Source organism: Tachysurus fulvidraco, chromosome 1, assembly GCF_022655615.1.
Source record: "Tachysurus fulvidraco isolate hzauxx_2018 chromosome 1, HZAU_PFXX_2.0, whole genome shotgun sequence".
NCBI lineage: Eukaryota > Metazoa > Chordata > Actinopteri > Siluriformes > Bagridae > Tachysurus > Tachysurus fulvidraco.
The window spans coordinates 10995990-11022690 of NC_062518.1; the positions used below are offsets into that span (position 1 = coordinate 10995990).

Genomic DNA, 26701 nt, shown 5'->3' on the forward strand with positions numbered 1-26701 from the left:
GTTGTGAACCATGGAGAATATTTTTAGTGAACCTACTCAGGAGGAGTGCACAAACATTCAGCAATGTCTTAACGCTATAAATATTTTAACCAGACACACACCAGCTCACCTTTCTTTTTCTATACACAGAACAGTATTTGCACATGAAAGTAAACATATTCATATATACAGCTTTATAGTGTGTGTGTGTGTGTGAGTGATTTTAAAACTTAGCACTACTTTATGGCTGATTTGAACAATTTTTATAAAAACTATAGAGTTAATGCAAACCCTTTATATAAAATAAATCTGATATAGAAATGAAAGTCCTTTAGTGTGTTGGGGTGGACATGTTTGTAAAATTATTAAATATTGTAGGTTAGAGATATTTTTAGTGGAAATGAGTTTTGACTTCTTTGTCATTTCCTTGTTGTTTTACGTTATGTAAATTCATGCACTATTTTGTTATATTTTTACTTATATAATAAGGTTTATGGCAGACCGCAGTTTACTATTTTTACTGTTTGAATAATTAAATTAAGAAGCTGTGGGTGATAGTGGATGTGACCAATACATTTGAATTTGAATGTGAAAAGCGGTCACAAAGAATATGTTGTGTAAGGTGGTCCAGTGGTGCACCAACTGGAAGCTTAAGGATTCACAAAAACATTCGAAACCTTGTGTCTGTCCCTCTAACTATATCTCTGGATTTGATCGTGGCACAATTACTGGCCAGATTTGAGTTTTCAAAAACTGCAGATCTCATGAGATTTTTAAGCACACACACACAAAATTATGTGCAAAAAAATTACTCTACAATCATGGTGAGAAGAAAAGCAGGCTTTATGTGCACACTTCTGTCTCATTCAGATATGGACAGTGAGCCTCTCCTGCAGTGTCACATTACAGCTTTAAGGTTTAACATGACTTCATGAAGACATTACAAATGTGTGTGTGAAGAGATGAAGATCAGGATCTTATTAAATGCACTAAGGTTATTTATACTCAGCGTGTTACTCAGGTAATAAGACATAGACTGATGTGGATGATGCTGATAATCAAAGTGAGAACTGCTTGGTTGTTGTAAATATAGAACTCTTTAAAATGTTTTCCCACCAGTAGATGAGGTTATAAATGCAGGTATGATCATGTAGAGCCTCTTTTTAATTGGGTACGGTCCATGCAAAATGAGAATCAGTTGAGGAAAGTATGTAGGTAACAAAACTATATGTAGTTAAAAGAAATCTGGCCATGTGCAGGGTTTTCCCAGGCTATCACACAAGAGTTGTCCAGTCGTAGACTCACGACTCTATGCTGCCACCTGCTGGACTTGAAAAGTATCAAGAATTCACAGACAACAATCATATTTCAAAAATTTATTTACGAACATAAACTCTGAGGAACAACAGCAGTTCTCGCGCTCTCTGTACATGCAACTGTAGAAAATAACAATTTTTTTTTTTTTTTTAACTCCATTAACTTTTTTTTTTTTTTTTTTTTTAGTTTCTCGCATTTGAATTGCAGGATATCGACACAGCTAGAGGTGAAAGTACTGGGTTTCGGACAGCACTGAAGATAGCATCGACAAATCCCACCCTCCCATAGCTGCTCCAACAATATGTACACAATTCAACTACATTGTACAAAAGGGAAAAAAGAAAAGAAAAAAAAAAAGTGACTTTATTACATCACCTGCAGCGTCTCATTGCTGTTAGAACCCCACATTCTATGCAAGATTAGACTAGTACAAAGAGAAGGGTGCAAAAGGTCCTGGGAGATTATATACAAGCTTTATGTACAATGTCTCGGTTCTTTACTCATTACAAGAGGAAAATATACACAGCGGAGACCTCCAACTCAAACATACCACAGGTGTCAGAAAAAAAAAAAGATAATAAATAGGTTATTTCTCACCATTTAAGAACAGCTCTACATGCTTTATCAATTTTCCAAGAAACACCTACTGTCAGATTTATGCATATTGGAAAAGGACAAAAAACAAATGTAAATAAAGGCTTGAAATTGTGACCTGTTAGCATGTAAAGAAACCCGGGTGAACTGAAATCACAGAGGTAATTATGTGTTATGGAGGTCAATGGGAGGAAGTGCTTCACTCGGAGACAAGAAATTCAGTTTTCAGGATAACGTTTTGCGAAAGCATTACAGAAAAAAAAAGCGATAAGCTGATGACCATGATACAGAACTGCCACATAAACCCACATCACAATTTCAAGCCTTCTGTTGAACAGATTAAAAAACAGGCAGAAGGATAAACGAAGAAGCAGGGAGTTGTCAACTCAGGAAACAAAACGGATACACACTTGCACACGATGCGTCTGTAAACAATAGTGAGAGTTGCAGGGACAGTAATGGGATACATTCTGCTTTTTAAACCATACTGATGAACAGGTCACACTGTTGAGAGGGGAAGACGACACCACACAGAGACACACACACACAGGCACGCAAACACAAGCATTTGTGGTTAGATTTTCTTTTTTCCAAAATTAAGAGCACTAAAATTCAATCAATTCAAATGGAAACCTTTTCACACACACCCTGTAGGTCAAATCAACAAAAAATGAACGCACAAAAACGGCTTCTTGTGATATTTTAAACATACATACACACACTATCACACATGAGGAGGAAAAAAAAGAAAGAAAATAAAACACAAACACAAGCCTGGATGATGAGCATAAGCTAATGTCACACAACCTCAAGCTGAAGTACAGGCAGCTAATGAAGAATGATAAAATATCAGAAACATGGTTTTTAAAATCAGGATTCAGGATAAAAAAAACTAAAAACAAACAAACAACTCACAAACACCACAATACCTACTAATTATGAAAGTTCCATTATAAAACAGGACGATTTAAAATAACTAATTTGCACATGTCCCCTCTGTCAATGCGGCTATATAAATGTTGTGTGATTGTGCTTTGAAGTTGAATTAAACGGCAAAGAAAAGCTTAACAGGTAAAATCTGCAATGTGCACTACAATGAGGGGCAAACGTGAGGGGCATTCACGAGGACAGTAACTATGGAAACAGTCCAAGAGCCCACAAAAAAAAAAAAAAAAAAAAAAATGGAGTGTAACCAATTTTTTATGCATGACCTTACATGTCCACATATAAAATGTCTAATACTAAGGGCCCTTTCAAAATCTCTGGAGAAAAGAAATCCTTCACGACAGAGTTGGAGAAAAGCTCACGAATGTATTCCGGTGCCATTCCTTTAGATTGCTGTTTAAAACAAAACCAACCAATAATAATAATTATTATTATAATTAAATAAAATGAATGTGATCACTTGCGGCCCTTGAACTACACAAAGAGCTACTCATCACCACTTGCACAGGAAAAGGAAACAAAACAAAACAAAAAAATGAGTTGTGTCAATGATAATATGTGCGAGAAAGAAAGAGATGAGGTGAAGAGAGAACATTAATCATTATGGATCCTCTGTGTTAAGTGTAATATATTCAGCAGTGTATTGGATGGTTTAAAGGATGTTTCTATATTTGTCAAGACCCAGGTTATATCGACTCGACACGCTGCCGCTGATGTTCCTAGCTATAATGTGTGCAGCTTTAAATGAAAACAGAAAATGTTAACTGTAAAAAGGCATTTTCTTGGTTTATTTTTTTTCTTTTCCTTTTTTTAAAGATACATACTTGTGTATTAAAGCAATGAATAATATACCTCTACTATTATTTAAATAATCCATAATCACTCTGCTACATCTGAGAACTATGTTTGTGGCCCTGACAGTTTCATTCTGAGGGATTTATGGATAGTCTGATGACGGCAGACATACACTCTGACCGACCTGAAAAGAACTTTAAGGAACATGTACACACGAGTCCTTAAAATACTGACGACGTGTACACATTTTGGCCCGTGGGTAAGGGATGGGGGAAGTGCTGCCCAAAAGTGAACTGTACATACAAAGATAATTTTATTCATTTATTTTTTACACTTAACTGTGTGATGTTACAGTACATAAGTTATTTACAACTGTGCAGTAATGGGTGGCAAAATAAATTATCTAGAAGGCAGCGAGAATACATTGGTTAACGAATATAAAAACTGTACATCATTTACGGAATACAATATTTTTTTCTGTTTTTTTTTTTTCTCCATTAAACTAACATTGGCTCTGTAGTGTTTCAAGTCACGTCCTCAGAAAAGGAACAATGAAATGCCCGAGTAAAGAAAGACCAAAATAATAATAATAATAATAAAATAAAAATAATAAAAAAAAACAAACAAAAAAATAACCCCACTAAAACATCATTTGTAAAAGTCTTTGCCTCTTGGTTTGCAACACTGCATTTCCTAAGTTGTTCTACGTCTCTTTTCTCTTACTGCAGATGTTTGCAGAGTGCTAGAACGATGAGCCTGGCTTTTGCAGTGGACCATCAGAGGCTGTGTGAACCTGCTTTAATTTTCCCCTTCGTCTGAGGACACCCTGGATCTCACGATGTCTGAGGTGGGATATCCTGGTGCTGAAGGAATGTCTCCCTCACCCTGGCATTGAGCCTCGCCACACACCGCTTTGCGCCGGGCGCTGTGGGCATCAGGGAGCCACGCTCTCCTCTGTTGTGGTCATGAGAGGTCCGAGTCCAGCAGCATGCTGTCCCACTTTAGCTGTGGATGTTTCAGCGTTCATCTTGCACCTTACGACCTTATATGTCTTTTGTTTTTTTTTTCTTTAATATGTGGCTGCACCTCGAAGTGTTGGACCATGTTGTTTCTGTTCGGCACACTCGAGGACACCGTTGGTGCCTTCTATCCCTGATCCTGAAAGGACAAATGTGGAAGAGCCTGTCTGAACCCTCCCCTTTTGTTGAAATTTAATTTAAAGGGGATCACAAATAAAGAAAAAATAATTTTCACTTCCCCATTTATTTTTCACCCAAATCAACTGGCAGGAGAGGGTGGGCTAGCTTTAAAGCAAAACAGTGTTGCTTCTTAAATTCCAAACAAAAGCATAAAAACTTTTAAGGATGAAAGTGCAAGGTGTGTTTTCCTCCAGTAAAAAGACGCTTCCTCTTCTGACAGAAGGGGAGCATTTAGTTTTTATTTCTTTTACCTTCTTCTATGTAATATATACGTATATACTCTTCTCAAAGAAATCTTCTTTCAAACTGGCTAGCCCTTACCGAACTTGCTGTCTGATATCTCTTTGAAAAATAAGGATTTTGGACCGCACTCTCTGAGTTTCCATGTGTTCATGTCATGCAGGCAACAATACAAAGTCGTCGTTGACATCGACCATTGGCACGTAAAAGGAGGGAACCTCATTGACGCACAGAGATTTGTGTCCAGCAGGGTCCAGCTCCTGCACCTTAAGTTGCCACTCCATTCTCTGCACTGCGTTGAGAGCGGCGGCCTCATGCTGCTGCCGCATCAACAAGCACGTCTGTGGGATCAGAATCATAGTGTTACCTCTAAACATTGTACACTAGTAAAGTCTAATCAGTTCATAGCATCACGCAGTGTTACTCTAGGAGCACTCGGTTACAACACTCTTTTCATTCTCACATTGCATCACTACAGTGTAGCATTGCATCAGAATATACAGGATAGGAATTGCAACAAAGATGAACATCAGCAAGATCCTCACCTTCATGCGGTCATATTTATCATCCACGTCTTGAATCCAAGAGATAAACTGTCTGGCGTTAAAGCGATCTCTTACAGATTTGTTTTCATCCCCCTATCACAACATATCAATGCATTAACATTAACCAAACTTAAAATACACACACACACACACACACACACACACACACACACACACACACACACACACACACACACACACACACACACACACACCTGTAACTGTTATTATTGAGACATATGGTAGGTTCATGACAAAAGTAAAGTTATTTTACCTGGCTCTCTGATGGCATGTTGTAAACCTCTGAATCCAGAAGCATGGTGCAGGCGCTAAACGGGACAGCCTGATTAGCAATAGTTCTGGCTGCTCTGCAGTGAACTCGCAGAACCTCTTGTTCACAGGACACAATCAGCTTTTCCTATAAAAAATATAAAATTAATTTTAGTGAAGTACATAAGGCCAGTCTAGACTCTCTGACCCTTGAGATATCTTTTAATTAAGGTGGTATATACAATTTTCCAAAGACACAAGAGCAACATCAGATGAGTGCTGGATGAAATGAGGATACGGATAGTATTACACGATACTTTGTATAGTTGGGCTTTTCAATTTGTACAGAGGCTTTGTATACTTCAATCAAAACGTTTCGTGCTGAGTGATCAAAGCAGTAATGTTAATAGGATGACTACTAAAGCACATCGAGGGATCCAGGGAAAGGAAACAGGCAGTGTGTGGGTGATGGAAGTTGGTGCACTTACCCGCTCAATGCTGTGCTGCAGTCGCAGTTTCCCCCTTACTGCCTCCTGCTGTCTGAAAAGCTCCTTCAGTGGCTCAGACAAAGATGGTGGTGGCGCAATCTGCCGGGAAGAACCAAAAATCTCATTTAGTTCTGATCAATTTTGAAATGCAGTTTTCTTAGTGTGACTACATGTCGGATACAAAGTACAACAAAAGGTACGGTCATGTAAAATTATTGGTCTTACCACCGGGATGTGCAGTTTGCTCAGCGGTTTGCCATCTAGCAGGTAGGAGCCTGTGTAAGTTACATATTCTGCATAGCACTGGGGAGCTTGTGGTGTTATATAGCACAGAATTTTCCGCTTCTCTTCAATCTTTTTGCGGATCTGCAGGTACTCGAAGTAAGGGTTCGAGCGGTCGCTGTGGTATGGCTCAATTTCATCCAGCTTGATGGCGTTGACTATAACCGCTAATGTCTGCTGTATCATCTCCCGTGTTTGCTGCATCGCTGTGTTGACAATCTGAAGCTGGACGTGTTGTGGGCCTGATTTCTGGAACTTCCTTTTGCGAGGATGCTGTGTCTGACCATCCTCTTCCTCAATGCGACCTTTAGATTTGGTGACAAGAACAGGAGTTGAAGCCTGAGCAGTGATGGCGCTGATAGGCTCCTTCTCTTTCTCCTTTTCTCCAGAGGTTAGGGAGGACGGAGAAATAGTGGTGATGTTTGTGGTAACAGGAGAAGAGGTTGTTGAAGATGAAACACTTGTCACAGTGCTCTGCTTACTCTGGTTGGCCAGCATCTGTGCTCGATTACGAGTCATCCTTGGAGCTATCTCCTCAACCTTTTTGGGGGCCTCAGTTGTTGCAGGTGCAACTGGGAGTTTGACTGTTGTCTCCAAAGTTTCGGATATTTGGGTGGTGCTAGATGATGTGACAGTCAGGACTGGAGCAGGGAGGCAAGAGTTGCATGAGGAACCCAAGACAACCACAGGATTAGGTGCAATTTGTTCTGATTTTAAAGGTGTCTGTGGCTCCAAACGTGGTGTTACTGCCGTCGGAATATCAGGGGCCATGTCTTTCTGCCTATATTCCTGGTCTCTCTCTCCATCAACAACTGAATACATGTTGCCATCACCCTCATCCTGGTCATCAAACAGGTGCACATCGTCCTGGCTTGTTTCTTTTGTTGGTGGAACATCTTGAATTTTGTGAGGTTCTGGTTCAACCTCATGTTGGGGTCTGTAACTGTCATGGTCTGTTGGCTCCAAATCCTGAACAGATTCACATGGAGTAACATCGGTAGGTGAGCATGGGGGTTTGGTCAAACTGCAATAGTCAACACCAATCAACCCTAATTCTTTGTTTGTTTCCAAGGGTCTTATTTGGACAGGAGGATGTTTGATTTCTGTTGTCTCTGGGGCTGAAATTTCAGGCTCATGCATCTCTTTTTCTGGGAAGGGAAGGTCTGGCAAAGAGAATGGACTCAGATCATCTAGTTCATCAACAGTACTGGGAAAGGGGTCAGCCCAGTGAGACTCGCAGCTTACTGGTTGGGCAAGACTGCTCTGCGGGTAACTAAGTGATTCTTCTCTATTCTCTTGTGCCACACATGATGGCTCAACTTCCATTTGATTCTCCTCAACATGTGGTTTGATATCTGTGAAAAAGTTTTCTAGTCGAGTTGAGGAGGGTGGCATGAAGTTTGATTCTACAGGTTCTGCTTCAGGTCTTGGTGAGGAAGAAATATCCTCTACGCTGTCTTTCGGTACCTCATAATGACCTCCCGAAATGTGTGGGTATGGTCCGGAATATGTAGAATACGGGGGTGTCATAGATGAATGGACAGGTATTGCAGTTGGAATAGGTGCCAGTTCACAGTCAGAGTGTGAATATGGACTGCTGATCTTTGAAACGGCAGCTTCAACCTCTCCATAACTTTCATGGGGTGATTTCATAAGACCATCTGAGTTCCACCCTAGAGACTGGTCACAAGAGTTTTCCATGTTATCTTGAGGATGAGTGGGTGTCAGTGGAAGGACATCAGGCTCTCTACGATCTAGAGTTTCAGCCCAGGTCTTCATGACAGACTCTTCTAATCCAAGAGAATATGTGGGATCTTCTGTAGACTGCAAGGCCTGATCTGAAGCAATCTGAGTTTCAGCAGTTTCTTCTGCATTATCCTCCTCTTCATCCTCCTCCTCCTCCTCCTCCTCTTCATTATCATCCTCATCGTCATCCTCATCTTCATCTGGTTCCTCCATACGAGGAGGTAAATATTCACTGCCACTCACTGGATCAGAGGGCAACATACTGGGCTCACTCTGATGTGGTTCAGACAAGTCATCAATGTCCATCGGAGGCAAAGCTGCAGGGGCCGGTGTTAGAGGAGCAGCTATGTCAAGACACTGAGGGTCAGGTCTATGGACTGGAGTTGAGGGCTTCATGAGATAATTGTACATGCTCTCTGGAGGGAGTTCGCAGGCATCATTCCCAGAACTGGCTGCAGAAGCTCTATCGGGTACAGGCTGTGTCAAATCAGGCCTTGGAGACAGCATGTTAATGTGAGGTGAGGAATATGAAGACGAAAGAGTATCAAGTCTCTCCACTGGTATTTTGTCTTCGGAAATATGCGAGGCAGAAGACTCAAATTCTTGAGGTGTGTTTTGCTGCCTACGAAACTTGTCATCTTCTACTTTCAACTCTTCTTCTAGAGGTCTTCTGACATCCGAGGAGATTGACCGGCTTTCAAGGGGTAACTGCATATTCTTGGCTGGTGTAATGCAGGTTCCTTCTGGGAAACTATGGGATGAGTTCTGGGATGTGTATCTATCAAAGAATGTTGGGGAGCAGGCATTCGTTGACATAGTCATTGCAGAAGAGTTTGGACAGTCTAGTCCATCAAACATGATTTCTTGGTAGTCCTCTGTACTGCAGGATGGTGTACGAGGAGTCTGCATGACTTCCTCATAACTTGGACATGAAATAACAGATGCAGGAGTGGGGACACCTGTTGGTCTGTTCTGATCAGGTCGTGGAGAAGCAGGAAGATTTTCCTTAATCTGGTGGCCAGCTAACCAGTCCTTTGAGTTCTGGCTGTCAAGTGGCTGTGACTTTCTCTCAGGGGACATCATCTGGGATGGAATGCTCATATCTTTAAGTTTCTTGTCTTTCAAAGCAGAGTCTAATGTGCCAGACTTCTTAGAAGAGAGATCGGTACGGTTCTTTTTCAGATCCTCACTAGACTTGATTTTCTCTTTAAGCTTTGGATCTCCTGATTTATGCCTTAATTTCTCCATTTGTTTCATCTTCTCCTTGTGTCTTTTATGACGCTCTTCATTCTCCTGATCTTTCAAACTAAGCATTTTGCCAAAGCTTGTTAGTCTGAGATCACCATCAACCAGAAGCTTCTCACGTGGACGAATGTCTTTCCGGGTGCTGTCTTTTGACTGGCTGAGCTTGTCGCCATCATTGAGCTTATCCTTGGTCTTGATATACTCTGTTCTATCTTTGTCTGCAATGTCCCTATTTCTGTCCTTGTTTTTACCATCAAATTTTGGACTATCTTCTTTAGACTTATCTTTCATATTTGTGATTTGAGGGCTTTCTTTCATTCCAGATTTTGGCTCTTCTTTGTTGTGTCTGAAAGACCCGAAGCCATCTGAATATTTATGCTTCTCCTCTTTTACCTTATATTTCTCTTTCTTCTTTTTGTCTTTAATTTTTTCATTATTAATCATGCTATTTGTCTTATCCTTCTTGGACATTTCCTTTTCAAACTCCAGGGTTTTGTCCAAGTCGTCCTCTCCATCACCCTTCGAGCTATATGGAAAAGTGTATGGATCGGCTTCCAGAGGCATGGGCTCTTTCTCGACAGGTAGGCTCTCTCTGCGACCAAAGGACTCTCTAATCTCCTCTGACTTGTCCCTCTTATCGGCTTTGTCCTTCTTGCCTTTCTCCTTATCCTTGTCATGACTCTTTTTGGATGATGAGGATGAAGAATGCCTGTTTCTCTCTTTCTCTCTGAATTTATCCTGCGGATTGGAAATGGACATCGGCTCCCTTCGATCCTCTGACATATCCGGCAATGTGATATTTGAGGAGTCATAGAAGCTGCTTGAAACCGGCTCATGACCCCGGTCTGTGAAACTGTCTGATGAGATCTCGCTGTTCTTATCATTGGAATCATCTTTGTAATCGTTCATGGCCTCCTCTTCTAGCTTCTCAAGCAAGGATTTCTCATTCTCACCACTCCCCTTAGAAAGTTTTCTATCTTTCAGATGGTCTGGCTTATCTTTGTATTTGCTTTTGCACTTTTCCTCAGTGAGCTCCCTCTTGTCTGTCGCTTTCTGTCTAATTTTCTTTTCCTGATTCGAGTCCACAGATGCTCTGTCTTTGCGGTCCTTGTGTTTTAGATCAGTTGAATCCTTATCTTTCTTATCTTTGTGTTTTTCCATGGAGCCTTTTCTCTCTTTTCCTGCATCCAATGTCTTCTCTTTCTTTTTATCTTTATGCTCCTTTTCTTTCTTATTTTCTGTAGAGTGTTGTTTCCCCTCTCCTGAGTACTTCCTGTGTTTATCTGTCAGGATATCTATGTCATCCCTATCAGGTGTGGAATCTTTACGGTGAGAGTCCAATAGTCCAAAGGAATCGCTCAATTTTGCCACCCCTCCATTGTAATTCTCATTCTCATCTTCACTCTCATCTGTGAATATATCCTCAATTTTATACCATGTCTTCTCCCTCACCTTTTCAGGCTTCTTTTCTTCCTTTTTAAATTCAATAAAATCCTTTTCCCTTTCACAGTGTTTGTCCTGAAATATTTTTTCTTTCTTTTCTTTACTCTGCTCAGATGACATCTTCCTCTCCTTGTCCTTGCTGTGAGAATCTTTGTGTTTATCTTTAGCCCCATCTTTCTTGTCTTTGGAGCTCCTTTCAATGTCTTTATCTTTCAAAGACCTGTCAAGTGAGTTTTTCTCAGGTTTCTCCTGGTCCACGCTTCGATCTTTAGGCTTATCTTTGTGCTTTTCACCTTTTACCTTGTCTTTCTTCTCCACGCCATCCCCTTTCTTCTCCTTTTCTTTTCCAGAGTGGTTCCTCTCCCTGGGGTCTGACTTAGGAGTAGTTTCACTCTCTGATTTGTCTTTGAAGAAAGTCTCATTGCCATATTCATCTCTCAAGCATTCTGTTTTGGTTTTGGAGTCTTTACGGTCCTTGGTGAACTCATAGGAATCTTTCCTGTCTCTGCACTCAACAGTCTCCTTTTCTTTTTTCTCTTTGATGACCCCATCAGCTGATTCCTTTCGTTTCTTCTCCTTTTCTGAGTGACTGGAGTTCAGCTTTTGTTTGTCACTCCAGTCTTTTTTCTTTTCGTTTCCTTTGTCGCTTACTTTGTCAGAGGATTCCTTCTCTTTCTTTTTTGAAATATCTTTTTCAAAGCGCTTGTCCCCATGCTCGGATTTCTTGTCTTTAACTTTGTTGTCCTTCTTCCTGTCCCTGTTTTCATCTTTCATCGTTTCCACGATGAGTTTGAGAGAATTGTTATTTGCTTTGTAGTCTTTTATGGGGGCATCCCAACTATCATCCTCGTAGAGAGAGCTGTCGGAGGAAAGGTCTGATGGCCATCGATCGTGATCTGATGCACTCATCTTGGTGTCCTCTAAAAAAGGATTTTTTATATCATAGTCCTCGTAATCTGGTTCTTCCTTGAGGGTCTTATCCTTCTTGGACTTTTCTTCTTTTACACTTTTGTCTTTTTCTGACTTAAAATGCTTGTCCTCTCTCTGCTCACTCTTTTTTTCGGCTTTGAGAGACTTATCCTTGGACTTTTTCTTTTTCTCCTCTTTGTGAGATTTCTGTTTTTCCTCCTTAGGCTTTTCTTTGTCCTTTATACCTTTCTCTTTTTCAGTTTTTAGGGATTTGTCCTTCTCATCTTTACTTGCTCTATCTTTGTTAGACTCCTTTGTTTTTTTGGACTTCTCTTCTTTAGATACTCTCTGAACATCTTTCCCTGTCCAGTCTTTATCTTCGGTTTTAACTTTTGACAACCGGTCCTCTTTTTTAAAATGATCTTTTTCGTGTTTGGAGAGTTTGACTTTACTTTCAGAAGGCGACTCTTGTCGTGAATCGTCAAAGTCAAAGGAGATGCTCTTGACAAATTTTTCGTTCATGTCTTGATTCAACACTAAAGTTGTAACCTTCTCCTTTTCTTTATTTTTGTGTTTATGTTTTACTTTGTGCTTCTTCAATACCTTTCCATCTTTGTCCGTTTTAGAAACAGTTCCATCTGTGTTTGAGTTCTTATAAAAGTCAGAGCTCTTTTTGTCTAGAAAACTGGCATGTGTGTTGTTTTTCTTTTTCTCCTGCACTTTCTTCTTCACCTGTTTTATAGACTCAACACTTGAGTCTGCAGAGGAATAATCAGACTCGCTGGAAAGCCTCGTTCTGACCGAGTCGGACAGGGAGCTGACATCAGACCAAGCCGGAGAGGACACGGTCTTCCAACCGTCTGTCCTCCACTGTTTTGGGTGCTGCTCTGCAAGAGATTGTGTAAGCTTCTGAGAGCCCAAACTACCATGAGAAGAGGAGGAAGAAGACACGGACAGTGAGCTAAATACACTAGAGTCTTTAAGGTTCAAAGTTGAAGATTCCTTCACACAGTTCGAACCTGGCATTGAGCCCTTATCGTCCTCGCTCTCCATTTCGCCTGTCTCGGAGTCTGAGGTGCAGAACTTGTCATTTACTTTGCCAAAGCGCACCTCCTTACTGACGTTATTTTTTGTTTCCTTCTTCCTCTTCTTCTTGACTTTACTTTTGTCTTTCTGCTGCTTTGAGCACAGTGTGTTAGAGTCTCTACTCTTGGTGTTGCTCTGAACAGCAGATTGCCTTGGCGTGGGTGTCGGTGTGAAACACAACGTCCGGTCGTCCTCATCGGAGCTGTTGCTATCCGATAGTATCCGACGCACAGGCTTCTTTGGTGTGAGTGAGTTGCTTTTGGAATAGGTTTTAACCTCCATCTTGGGGATGGAGATGAAGTTGTTGGTCTTGCTGACAGGATCCTTGCGGAAGTCTTTTTTGAGCAAATGTTTGTCATCAACAGGTGGGACACGCTCCTCCTCATCGTCCTCATCAAACTCGTATTCGTCCTTCACTGGCGTGGTGGTAGATTTGGGCGGGTCAAGAGGCTTCCCTTTCAGCTTTAAGCCCTTCTCGAACTCTGAATCTGTGTTATTGCCATCAACAGAGCTTGATGGGGCAAATGATGGAGCGTCCTCCTCCTCTGAAGATTCTGGGGGCACAAATAAGAAAATAATTACTAGAGAGAACTTGCTAAAAATTTGTATTTGGCTTTTTAAAATAAATGATATATATACCACACACCTGAGGAGCTCTCACTAGAGGTGTAAGTGCCTTTTCCAAGCAACAAATTAAGCATGGTTGGAGAATTGGCAACCTTCAGCGGTGTTTCCCCTCTTCTGTTGCTTTGACAAGGATCCCCACCATACCGCAAAAGTAACTTCACCACCTTGAAATCACAAACAACCATACAAACATTTTTTTAAGAAAAGGGATTTAATGAAGCCCAGTCAGAGGCTGGGTCAAGCAAAGAATAAGTTCACTTACTGAAAAATAAAAAGTGCATAAAAATAAACCAAAAACCAAAAACCATGAAATGCTGGTGTGATGTACTGTCATGCTTTAGCAAAAACATACTTTGAAGTGGCCATTGTTTGACGCGTCATGTAGAGGCGTATCATCGTCCAGGCCCTTGGTATTGACCTCGGCCCCGGCTGCCAGCAGCTGCTTGGCCACTTCGTAATACCCTCTGTTGCATGCCTCATGAAGTGCGGTCCAGCCTGGAATACACAACGATATACATTTATTATTTATCTTCTTAAAAATTATATATAAACCAAGCATGATATATTGCAGTGTTTGTTTTTTGGAGTACATATATATATATAAAAAAAAGGAAACTAACACAATCCATAAGCACTAACACTGTATGGCTCTCAGGCTTAATTGTGAGGGTGCAACAATGAAAGCACTCTTCACCTGCAAAGTCTTTTACATTCACATCAGCTCCCTCGCTGATGAGCTCCTTGATGCGGCGCACCTCGCCGCGGATGGCTGCTCGATGCAGCCGTGTTTCACCCCTCTCATTCCGCTTATTCACTTTGTCTTTGGTTTTGGAGGCAGAGTTTGGTGTTCCCTTCTGACCCAGATTTGACTGTGACTGATGCTTTGGTGTTGTGTCTGAAAACAAAACCAAATATAGAATGGTATGTTTCAGGCGCATAATATAGTGCAGTTTGCATAGAGGAAAAAAAGCATGATGACCCACAGCTGCCTCTGGATGGCGGTCTTGTACAACATAGCACATTTAAAACCGTGGCCTTTTGTTTCTGGATTGGTTTTATGCTCTTTTGCCAGACTAAATAGTTTCCTATGGTTTCTTATGTACGGTATCATCCAGAATGTTAATATTCTAATTACATAATTACATAATTCTAGTTAATATGCTATCTGTGATTAGTACGGATGAGGATGTGATGCACCAGATGCAGAAACCCACAAAGACTGAAATATTTGATGTAGGAATTCATCAAGAACCAAATGCTATGTGCAGACAAGCGTTTTAAACTTTTTTCCCTCTCGTCAGCAAAAAATATAAAATACTTCAGTGCACGGTAAGAATATGAAATACTCACAGCAAGGACACGCGTTTTTTCTTAAATATGTGCAACCACTTGAAGAGGAAGAGGTCAGTCTGAGTTAAGAGGCTAGCATTCTTGAATGATAAAACAAAATCCAATGCAAAAATGTTCAGTTCCTGTGTTATATATCACTGAACACCACCAGACTGTAAAAACAGTGTAAGAAAAATAAACAACACAAAACAAAAAAAAACGTTTGAGCTGAAGGCTAAGGAAATGTTTTGAAGAGGTGCACAAACACTTCGATTGTCATAGACAGCAGTGGATTAAGATTTTGGTCCATTTCGCTGTAGTAATGGGAATTGATGAGGGTTATCTTGTTAAATGGAATTCTAATTAAGTACTGTGATGTGTGTTTTAATGAAGCATGGCATGAGAGAGTGCAGCAGGGACAGCGAGAGCTTGTGGGGGTTCGCAGGACGTGGCGCTCATGACAAGCACACACCTGGACTGTTTACTGACTCCTCCGCCGTCATCTGCATAAGAAGAGCCACCTGCTGCCGCTCGGACAGCGGGTACCCAGCCCGGATTCCTGGCATGCCCATCCCGAACGGCAAGCTTGGCTTCCTGGTGTTGGTGGGCTCCTTTTTAATGCGCTTCCGCTCCGGACCTTGCTTCTCTGTGTAGGAGGAGAAAAAAATGGCCGAGTTAGACCCAATGAACTGCCCCAGTGACTGATTATAAGAAGGATTAGGAGCTTTTTTAAACCAATCTGAAGTGTGTTTCTAAATCTCAATCTCGGAACCTTCAGTTCTATGTATTTGTTCATGTTTATTTGTGTTTTATTCTTTGGAAATTTTTGGACTCTTCACATTTCTCCACACCATAATCACAATCTTCAAATTTAGGCAAACCAACTCGAATAAGAGCGAATCAGATTTTCTTTCCTGCATTTTGAATTTGCTCCGATGCACGTTTACATCTATTTTTTCTCTATTATTTACGCAAGATAAGTTCATATTGGCTCTAAGTGTTTTTGCACTTTATGGTGCCTAGGCAAATATGAGCTATGATTTTAATGTTTCTAATCTTCATAAGAAATCGCTCAGGTGAGTACAAAACCACAAGTGTGGCGGATCTGACCTCCTTTTAATAGACATTTCAAAATGACCTGAATGAGTAAAAACCTTCACAGATGCTTGTGAAAGTGAAGTGAAACCCTGCACTCCCAAGTGAATTCCCTGTCTGCCCTGAGAGTCTGAGAGCCTGCAGCAGCCGAGCAGGATTACCCAGAATCCCCACGGGGAGGGAGGAGCACTTAGTGTGTGTCTGTGTGCCAGTGTCTTTCTTTAAGGGTGTGATTTGGCAGCCTGACAGCAATTACAAAATGGGTGGTGTTGGTTTCATCATGGCTAAGCCAAGGTCACAGCGTAGATGAGGAGCCGGACAAAAGCAGCTGCACTTCTAAAGACACGCCTGTCAATTATTTTCAGCATCTGACTGTAAACATATCTTTCCCACAATGCACTGAGACGGTCCATTACACTGCCTTCACCCAAACTCTCAGCTTACAGTGAGGCTTACAGTTGCAGTCTTAAGAACAAACAGAACCCAACAACACAACTACACACACACACACACACACACACACACACACACACGCAAACCTGAACTGCTAATAAAAACAAATGAGCTACACCAGATGCCATCATCTAGGTTTCAGCACTCATCTAATCTATGAAAGATCTACAAGCATTCATGCTGTTGCTTTTAACACAGTGATTTGCTCAAGGCCACAAATATAATTTATACAGAGAGGAAGCAAAGCAGCAAAAAGACTTCCTGTCACACAACTCTTTCCAGGGATTACTTTCCACAGTCAGATCTGATGAACTCTCGCCAACATCTGCAAACGATTACACTTAATGTACCCCCACCCATATGCATTCTCAACACACATCTGCCACTTAGACACATTCCTCTGATTCAAACTCAAACTGCAGGAGCCACAGAAGCAGTCTAAACATGTTTTTCCACGGTGGGAAGAAAAGGCGAGCTAAAAATGCAGAGCTAGCTGTGTGCAGGCTTCACAGTGAGCACAAATAGAGGGGCCTATAGATCTAGGATCAGACTGCATTCACCAAGATGGCTTCCTGGAGTCTGCGACTCGGCTCATTAAACCATAACAAAACTATCCATGTTTTCCAGAAGTCGACGTCATGCTTTAACACGGTCAAGATTAAAAATAATTATGTGAAACCTTAATATTGTCTAAGACACACAAGCATGTTTTCTTAAAGCAATGTAGAGTAGAAAGTAATGATTCCACCTAATGCAATGTACCAATAACTGAAATAGTCAGAATAATCAAATAAACACGAGAAAAGAACCCATAAAAGCACCCATGGGAGCCGGTTTTAAAAAGAGTGCTAAACTACTCCATTACAGAAGCTTTAAATTATTATTATTGGTCTGGTGTAAACGCCTGAGACGTGGCTCATCTGATGGATTCACACAAGCCTGAAACTAACTCGTTGAAGCCGCTGCAGTCAGCAATCCTGTGCCTCTTTTCCACCGGAAAGAACCGGGTGCTGGTTCAGAGCTAGCACTAGTGCTGGTTCAAAGTTGGTTCCACTGGCGAACCTTCTAAGAACCGGTTTGCCTTTCCACCGGCTAGAGAGCCATCACAGCGCCAAGTGTGACGTCACTGTATACGTGTCACGTGTCCCAGAAACGTTAGCGCAGCAGCGGCAAACACAAACACAACAACAATGGCGGATGTTGCTTTACTGTTAATGCTCATGGCTTTGCGAACCTACATTCGCATCCAAACGCGGCGAATAAAACATGTACGTGCAGCTAAATGTAATCTGTATAAAAGGAGGTTGTAATCGATAAAGTACATAACGTTATTTTATCGTTAACACAGAAAAAAATGTAGCCTTAGCATGTAACTACCTACTATCATGTGTACTGATAATGTATCATATTGCGGTAAAGTAAAAATGTATTAAACATTAGTATACTTAAGGTACATTATCAAATGCGCTAACAGTAGCCCCGCCCCCAGCTCCTGACGCAAGCGGTTCTTAAGTCTAGACCAGCAACGTTTTGGTGCTACTTAAGAACCACTTTTCCTGGTTTGGAGCCGGTGCTCTGGCGGTCGAAACAGAAAGAACTGGTTCTAAATTAGGCTCTGGCTCCGAACCAGCACTCAAACTGCCTCGGTGGAAAAGGGGCACTGGTTCACCAGTGAGGCCTGAGTTTGCTACATGAACGTGACACAAAACGTTTCTCCTCCTTTTTTTGTGTCGAAACGCAAGCCCTAAGCATGAGATAAGAAGCAGACAAACTTGAAATATGAGGTGAGAAAAACACAGACAATGGCTTATGTAACGATGTGTGAAGGAGAATGCGTGGGCTGCTTGTCCATAATCTTATCGAAGTAGTTAAACTTGTTTCTCTCAATCTAGTCTAGGCAGCAAAGTTACTGGACTGGTAACTGACAAATAGGACTGACAAAACAACAACAAACACACTTTGTTATGATGAGGGTCGATGTTCTGGACGGATGTATTATAAGCGATTCGGAAGGAAAAACTCGAGTCTTGTATGGACTGAATTAGTTTAACTGTGTTCTCAGTCATTTGCTGTAATCCTGCACAGGAACACTCGTGTCCGGCTACATACAAAGCTAGAAATTCAGTCGAATAAAGACACGGTAGGTTTCAGCTCCAATGCAAAACAAAACAAAAAAAACAAAACAACTCTAAGCTATACAAGTGTTGCTTTATTATTAGTTACAGCCCCGGTGACTACAGCACTGAGTGAGCCTTGCTGGGTTGTGAAGGTGCTTCTATAAAACTGTGAAATGATGAAATCTTTCCCACAGATATTTCTAGGTACCGACTGCGATTTTCACCCCACATTTGAAGTAATGGAGTCTGTGGGTTTTTTTTTTAGCCTCTGTACTAATCCAAATGAAAATGGTGTGGGTTGTGGGTCTGTGTTTCTGAAAGCAGCAGAATCTGGGTCACTGTAGAGGGTGGGGACTTGCCATGGAGGGGACTTCCCATTGCCGGGACATGAAGCACGACTGTTACTGTGCTAGTGTCCACATTTACAGTTACAAACCCAGCATACAGAACATATGTTGACCAACAGGGGCCCGTCTCATATCTATACAAAGGAGTCTGAGAGTTCAGGAAGGCCAGAGGAAAAAATGGAATGAGGCGGGTGTTAGGGAAGCAATATCCCAATAACTGGATTTTTTCCCCCCTCATAGTATAAATCTGAAAGCAGTGTCCGGCTGTGCGGTATAAGACTTGTATAATTCAGCCTCGCTGGGCTGTTAATTCACCAGGAAAGTGTGTTGTGGGAAACATATGATTAAAAAAAAAAGGGAAAAGGGATGTGAAAGAGACAAATGAGATGATACGGAGTAAGCGAGAAATGGAGACGCACACACGAGAGAGAGACTCTTCTTAAGCTGCCCAGAGAAAACAGGAAATGAAGGCAGAAGAGACAGGAAGTGCCCACAGGATGTTGTGTCATTGCTTTGTGCTACAGATGAAAGAACACTGTGACAGAATGGAACAAAGGAGGAGGGAAGAGAAATTATGATACAGTAAAAAATGCCCTGTGATTTGTCAAGCATGAAGAGGGGGAAACTCATGAGTGGACCACAAAAAGCATTTTTTTTCATGTGAGGAGCATTAACACAACAGGTCTATCTCTACAAGCTACACACACACAAGGGACATCCATCGAGTACAATATAAGCTCCTGGACATGTAGGACTACTCAACCAGTCTGTGTTCTGATATACAGTAACGCTTTAGGGAGAGTGCTAGGCTAGATTAAAGGAAAAGTGTAAAACAAAAAAGGGAAGCTAGCAGGCACACAGTGTACCAGCAGCTAGCAGATACATCTGGTAAGCATCCAAGCTTGAAACCAATTGGTGGTTGTGTTAGTGTGTGTGTGTCTGTGTGTGTGTGTGCCAAGATTTCAGCCTGGCAGCGTTGGTGTGCACAGCAGTAGAGTGGTGAATGTTAGTGGCGATGATAAGCCCACCCACTCATTCCAGCCAGAGCGATAACACGCACTCCCAACATCTCCCAAACACTCTGTGCCTTTACCAAGCAGCCCCAAATCATTTACTGTGCTGCTGCAGGAAGTTTTGTTACATTTTCAAACAGCAGTCTAAGAGAAAATGCAGCAAGCTGCAGCAAGTTACTGGATTCAATCTCATATATTATAAAACAGCAAGTGTGTGACACGAGACCAGCAGAATCCAAGCACTTTCCAAAGACTTTCAGAAAGGGGAGGAGAAAGAAATATTCCGCAGGCCTCTTGTACAAGAGCTGCCTGCAGAAAGCACTGAAGCACAAGAGCAGCAGAGAACGAGAGAGTGAGTTAGTTTGAGAGAGAGAGAGGGGGGGGGGGAAGGAAAAACACTGCTGCAAAAATACCAGCTAGATGAATTATGCATCTCAAGTGGAGTCTTCCAGAAAATGAAAGTGAACAGAGCTGAGCCAGCACAAGGCCAGCAGTGCCTCTACCTTTACTCACAGACTTTTATGTACATCAGCCTTTTGGGGACAAGGTGCAGCTTATCTTTTGTGGTTGTACACAAGTCTGGTATCATAAGAATTACACTGGTTGCATAAGAAGAAATGCCATATTTGTATGCCTGCACTGAGCAAATGACACTGATGTGAAGTAAGAACTCGTTTCACAGACAGATGTAGGTGCACACAGATATTCCTGAACTGTGCACGAAGTGAATAAACGAACAACGGTTCTTAGATTGTTCCTTGACGGGTGAAGGGTGCGGTGCTGATCACACCAGCTCATTACATAATAAAAGCACACAGTCTCAGCTTTCACTGGCCTCGAAGGTGCTCTGCAGCTAATGGCTTCCTTGCAGCTTCAAATGGCTTTCCAAGTACAGCTATTGTCTGTTTTATCTAGCGCTCTCTCTCATAATTAAGCTCGATGAAAACGTCTATGAGCCACGTTTAATAAGTCAGCAGTATGGTGTGTGTCTGTTGATGTGAATATAGCACAAAGGTAACTGGCCTGAAGTGTCACATATCCCACTGAGCAAATAAGGTCAACAAACCCATACACACACATGCACGTGCGCACAGGCGCACACACAAATTTCATGACTCAAAGCGTTAAACAGAGTGGAGAAAAGGAATGGAGCCAAGTATTACAAAAAATATCCACAGGGGACTGACGATGACTTGGCATAAAAATCAGGCCCAAAGCAGAAAGCCTGGTCTGAGCTGTACAACCAAATGAACACTATTACACACCAAACAAAGCCTACAATGGAAACTCACAGGGTTACCTGGTAGAGCTGTGAAGCTAAGGTTCTAATAATAGCAGGGTGACACAAAGACACAACTTAAAAGTAGAATGATGGCTGGTAAATTATTATGAACCAATTGCTGACATGCTGACAGGGTGAAAATATGGGCATGCATAATAAAGCACAACAGCATAATCTGATGGGAGAAAAGGAGCGAGAGACATTCAGTGGGCCAGTGGGAAAATGGAGGCCCCCACCCGTGGAGTTAGCATCACAATAGGCAGTACAGGCATTGTCTGAATGGGGCGAGAGAAAGGGAAAGATTTCACGCCTAATGGGTGAAAATGGGGGGAGTAACAGCCCTGGAACTGTTACAGAGGGCCTGAGCTCAGTCTGATCAGTCAGAAAGAGCAATAAGGTCCAAAAAAGAAAAGAAAGATACAACCCAACCACACTATCCGTATACACACAACCACTTCATATACTGCTACTACTATTACATATTTTTTTAGGAAGACAAAAATAATGTTGTGATAAAACAATATTCTACATTATTCTACTAATTCATAAACATGCAACAAAAAAAAAAAAAACAGCAAATATATACTGCTCACATCAATCCTTCAGACACATTCAAGCAGGAGATCACATTAAGCAATTTAACCTAAACCCATTTCATTAAGAAAGCTCTCTGAACTACTCATTACCAAATAATTACACCATCCTCCAAGCTGAGCTCACTAAGCACTGAGCAGGCTCTTTTTATTAGAGAAAACACAGATGGACGACTTACCAAAACCCTCAGCCCATCGTGTCCAATAATTTCCTACGAACTGCCGCCATGTTTGTGTTTTCAAGCTTCCTGCTAGTCCAGAACAGTGCACTCCAGTACAGACAAAACAACTCCATGCAGCCCTTTCCAAAACACCACCTTTCTTCCTGTTACCCACAATCCCCAGCTCAAAGGCCTGGCCCTGCCTCCTTACCTGAGTCTGAATCTTTCTGCTCTCCATTGGCTCCGACAGTGAAGGGAAGCTTCCGCTTTGGAGCCTTCTCTTTCATGTCTTTGATGCCATCGCTGCGGTCCAATTTAGGAGTCTTGTTTGACGAGCCTTTATCTTTATCCTGGGGAAAGGAGACGAAAATGTTAGAAAAAGATTTCGGTCAATGTTAAACTTGTTGAGCCAATCAGCAGGGTTTGGAACTGGAAACAAACAACTAGATCCTGGCTGAAAAATGATGATTGGCAGCAAGAAGAAATTGTTGTTCTTTGCCTTTTTATTATCATAAGAACAAATATGATCAACTTTATCAGGTGAAAAAGCTGTGCGCCAAATGAAGGTCTTGTTTAAACCTACCACAGATTAATAAATCCATTTGAACAATGAGTCATTGTAGTGGCTATGGTTCTGTGGACTGAGCTAGCCTGCTAACCACTGGCTAACTGTTGACTGAACCGGTGTTTAATACTATAAGCAACAAGGCCAACATTTGGCCAGCAAGCGCTAAACAGCATTTAATCACAAACATCACACTAACTGTTCCTACAAGCTTTTAGTCATTATCATAAAGGTCACAGCTCCTGTGTTTTAACAGCAGTGACGTTCAACTCCATGCTCTGCTCAGACGCAGTCTAATACGTTTCTTTACGCTGAATGCTCTGCTACGTTTTAGGCGAGCTTTGAAGCAAACAATCTTTTACATATAAATCACTTTTTGTTGTGTGTCGTCAGCGTGCTAAACAGTAGCCAGTCATTTTCTTTGTTTACTCCAGAGGAACGCCATGAGTTTTGATATTATGATATAACTAGTGATTTACCTTAATGTTGAAATCTTGGCTGGCATCCAAAAAGCATGTGCAAGATATAAAACTAAAAGAACACTTTTCTAGCAGTTCATTTATGTACAATTATGATATAAATAAACCCTATTTTTCCCTATCAAGCTTATTATATATTAATCCTGCACTGCAAAAACAAACATGAAATTTGACTGATTTGTTGTACCTAGCTGAAAACTTGTGTGAAAAGCACACATGCAGCATGAACTAGATGAAAGACCCTTGCACCCTGTAAAGTAGACTTGAAAATGTCGAGGTCATTTTATCAGCCTGGGGTAATTATAAATAGCTAAATTCTCAGTGCAGTATTAAATGGTGTATTCAATCTAAAAACACTTTTTAAAAAAAAACAAAACAAAAAAAAAAAAAAGCACAGCAAAAGCTGTACTGGATGTCAGATCAATACCCGCAGCAGCGAACGCTCGGGTGTCGCTTAACCTTCAAACTGTCAAACTTCTGACTGACACACACTTTGCTATTTAGACCGACCGATGCTAACATGCAAAATTGTCCTGGTGTGGTTGTGATGTGACGTGTGCTGTGCTGCTTCTGGAGTAAAATGGACATGTCTGTATAAACGAGGTAGTTGATTGATGTGCTTTTAAATGAAGGCTGTTAATGTTGATGCACTGAACCTTACTGGAAATGTGGTATGGCTTTCGTCACACATACATCATACCTGCCACCACCTGCTCCTGCCTGGGCAAGATTAAAAACCACGAGCTCTGAGAGGGATGTTTTGTACAACTGCTGATCTCTCTAAATACAGACAGTGACGATGCTTTTCTATTTCAGATATTCTCACGGTCGTCCTCTGCGTGTAGGGCATCGATGTTACCCAAACAGTGATTTACATTTACGGCATTTAGCAGACACCCTTATCCAGAGTGACTTACAACTGAGCAACTGAGGGTTAAGGGGTCCAGCAGTGCTCAGGGGCCCAGCAGTGTCTTAACCACTGAGCTACCACCACCCAGTGATTTCAGTCTTGGCCTTGAATCATGTACCGGTGTACTTTATTTAGGTCTACCTGTACAATCATGCAGCTATCAGCCAATCATGTGACTGCAGAGCAATGCACATAAATACATACAGATACAAGTATGAAATTTGGCATGTTTGTTGGTGCCAGATGGGCAAAAAGTTCCATTAGTTTACACACGATGCTGCGACAAAACAAAAAACACCTTGTGAGCCGCAGTGTGAGATTAGAGGATAATGACCAGACTGGTCTACGATGATAGGAAGTTCAGACTAACGCAAATCACTTCTTTACAGCCACGATGAGCAGAAAAGCATCCAACAATACTCAACATATCAAACCTTGAACTGGACAGAAGGCCAGGTGATGTTTATTTAACGGTCCAGTTAAATGGATGATTCTGTGCCCATGACAGCCTCAGATTCTTATTTTTAACTGACAGGAGAGGAACTTGATGTGGTGGGCTGCTGTTGTAGCTCATCCACCTCACACCTGTGATGTGTTGAGCATGCTGAGATGCTTTTCTGCTCACCATGGTTGTGAAACAGTGATTATATAAGTTAATATATCCTTCCTGGCAGCTCAGACCAGTCTGACCAAATTCCTCTGCCCTCTAATATCAACAAAAGGTAGGTGCTTCCACCCGCAGAACTGTTGCTCACTCTGTTTTTATGTTTTGCTCCATTCTGTATAACTCTACTGACGGTTATGCGTGAAATCTCAAGAGATCAGCAGTTTTTAAAAATAAACCTGCCGTTTGGGCACCAACATCCATGCTGTGGTTAAAGTAACGGAGATAACGTTTTCCCCCATTCTCATGTTTGATGTGCCACATTATTATCTGATTAGAAAACTGTGTGTGTGCACTTGCACGCATATTTATGCACACACATGTACACGTATGCACGTACACACAGCTCTCCATGCCTTGCCAAAAGCAGAATGAGTGTCTGCCACCCACACCATCAGCGTAAATGCTACATACACACACACACAATTTAGAAGTGCGTTTTAAGTGCTGGCAAGTTCTCAAGAGTTTCAGGCTTCTATCCTTAATCCATTGCCCTCTTTCCACTGTAATTTACAGTTATATAACCGAGTGAACATGTGATGACGAGCTCACTCCTTTCCTCCCTAATCAATGCACTGTAATCATCCGCTGGCACAAAGCCTTTAACGGCAGTGCTTCTGGAAATCATGACACCATTATTACATAATTCAAAAATATGAATAACTACACTTATGCAATGTATGGTGTTATTTATTTATTTCTTTTTGCTGCCTTTTGTTTTTCTGGAGGCAGCCGGGACAGCTGGAGCTCTGGCAGGCTGCTGGCAGTGCTAATGAAGGCTAATTAAGGAGCTCTTTGTGGAAGTTGAAAATGGCAAGATAAGGTTGAGCAGGAATGCAGCATGGCGCTGTTCCCACAACCTGCCTCTCCCCCTGCGTCCTTCTCCCAACCTCCCTCCTTCCCGAGACGAAGAACACTCCCAGTGTCATGAGACCACGATGTTACCGCCTGCTCACACTGCCTTACTGTAGGTCGGTTGTGAGAACGTAAAAAGAAACGTCGACATTCTGCCTAAAACAATTGTAAATACAGTCCAGGAAAGTAAACACAACCATACTGACCATATTTATATTTATAACAGAGTAAAATATTCAAATATACACACTATCTATAAACATAGATATATAGACAGACATGTGTATCGGCTGTATTATACTATATACACATTTGTAAAGCGATAACCCATATTATACTAAACCAGCACTGTATATTGTAATATATGGGTTAGTGCTATATGTTCTTACACAGTGATAGTGTTCTAATAACACTATCTAAATAATAAGTATTGCATTAAAAGTGATGTGAAAAACACTAAAACATGCATAAAAATAAACACTACTAATAATTCAAGTGCTAATATTGACGCAAGACATGAATAATACAACACTGTATTTGTATACATTCAAGAGTAAAGCATGTAATGATGTAGAAATCCAAGAGAGAGAGAGAGAGAAAAACTGAAAACCAAGCTGAACGGAATGACAGCTGTGAGCCGCCGTTTCGCTTCAAAGCTGCCTGCGTGAGTGGCTGTGTTTAGTGACTGGTCTCCTAGCAATGCTCTCATGCTCACTCACTCTTGCTCTCGCTCCCTCCCCCTTGCAGTGTCTGATGCAATCCTACCCAGAACTCTGTACATACATATACACACACTCGCGCACACTCACACACACACACGTGTGCTGGAAACATAACTCTGAGCTCGAGCTAACCACTGACCCAACATCATTGTTCTCCATCTGGAGCTGCTGTTAGAGCGAGTGCAATTCTGTATCATCATGAGAACGCTTAGAGATACGAAACATGTACAGAAAGAGTAAACACAACTAGTCACACTGGGTTTAGAGGGAAATCTAGCAAGTCTAAAACACATAGGAGAGAAGAAGCACTAATAGCGATGTGGAGCAGAGAAGACATAATGTGTGCGTGTCTCTCGAGGACTGAATTTAGGTCATAATCAATACAGCAGGAGCTCTTTCACAAGCC

The 26701-nt window shown here is 41.5% G+C and overlaps 1 protein-coding gene across 1 annotated transcript in view; it reads right to left on the bottom strand.

Annotated features, from left to right (window-relative positions):
* Positions 1-1340: 1340 nt before the first annotated feature.
* ankrd11 (ankyrin repeat domain 11) overlaps positions 1341-26701 on the bottom strand; it is a 105167-nt gene continuing 79806 nt past the window's right edge. Inside the window, exons 4-13 of the mRNA XM_027157535.2 lie at positions 22312-22450; positions 15512-15685; positions 14405-14605; positions 14063-14205; positions 13730-13874; positions 6598-13637; positions 6373-6471; positions 5889-6032; positions 5615-5707; positions 1341-5410 (exon numbers count right to left, since the gene is read on the bottom strand). Of these exons, the coding sequence (XP_027013336.1) occupies positions 5225-5410; positions 5615-5707; positions 5889-6032; positions 6373-6471; positions 6598-13637; positions 13730-13874; positions 14063-14205; positions 14405-14605; positions 15512-15685; positions 22312-22450 (8364 nt within the window). The 3' untranslated portion in view covers positions 1341-5224. The remainder of the gene's footprint in view (positions 5411-5614; positions 5708-5888; positions 6033-6372; positions 6472-6597; positions 13638-13729; positions 13875-14062; positions 14206-14404; positions 14606-15511; positions 15686-22311; positions 22451-26701) is intronic.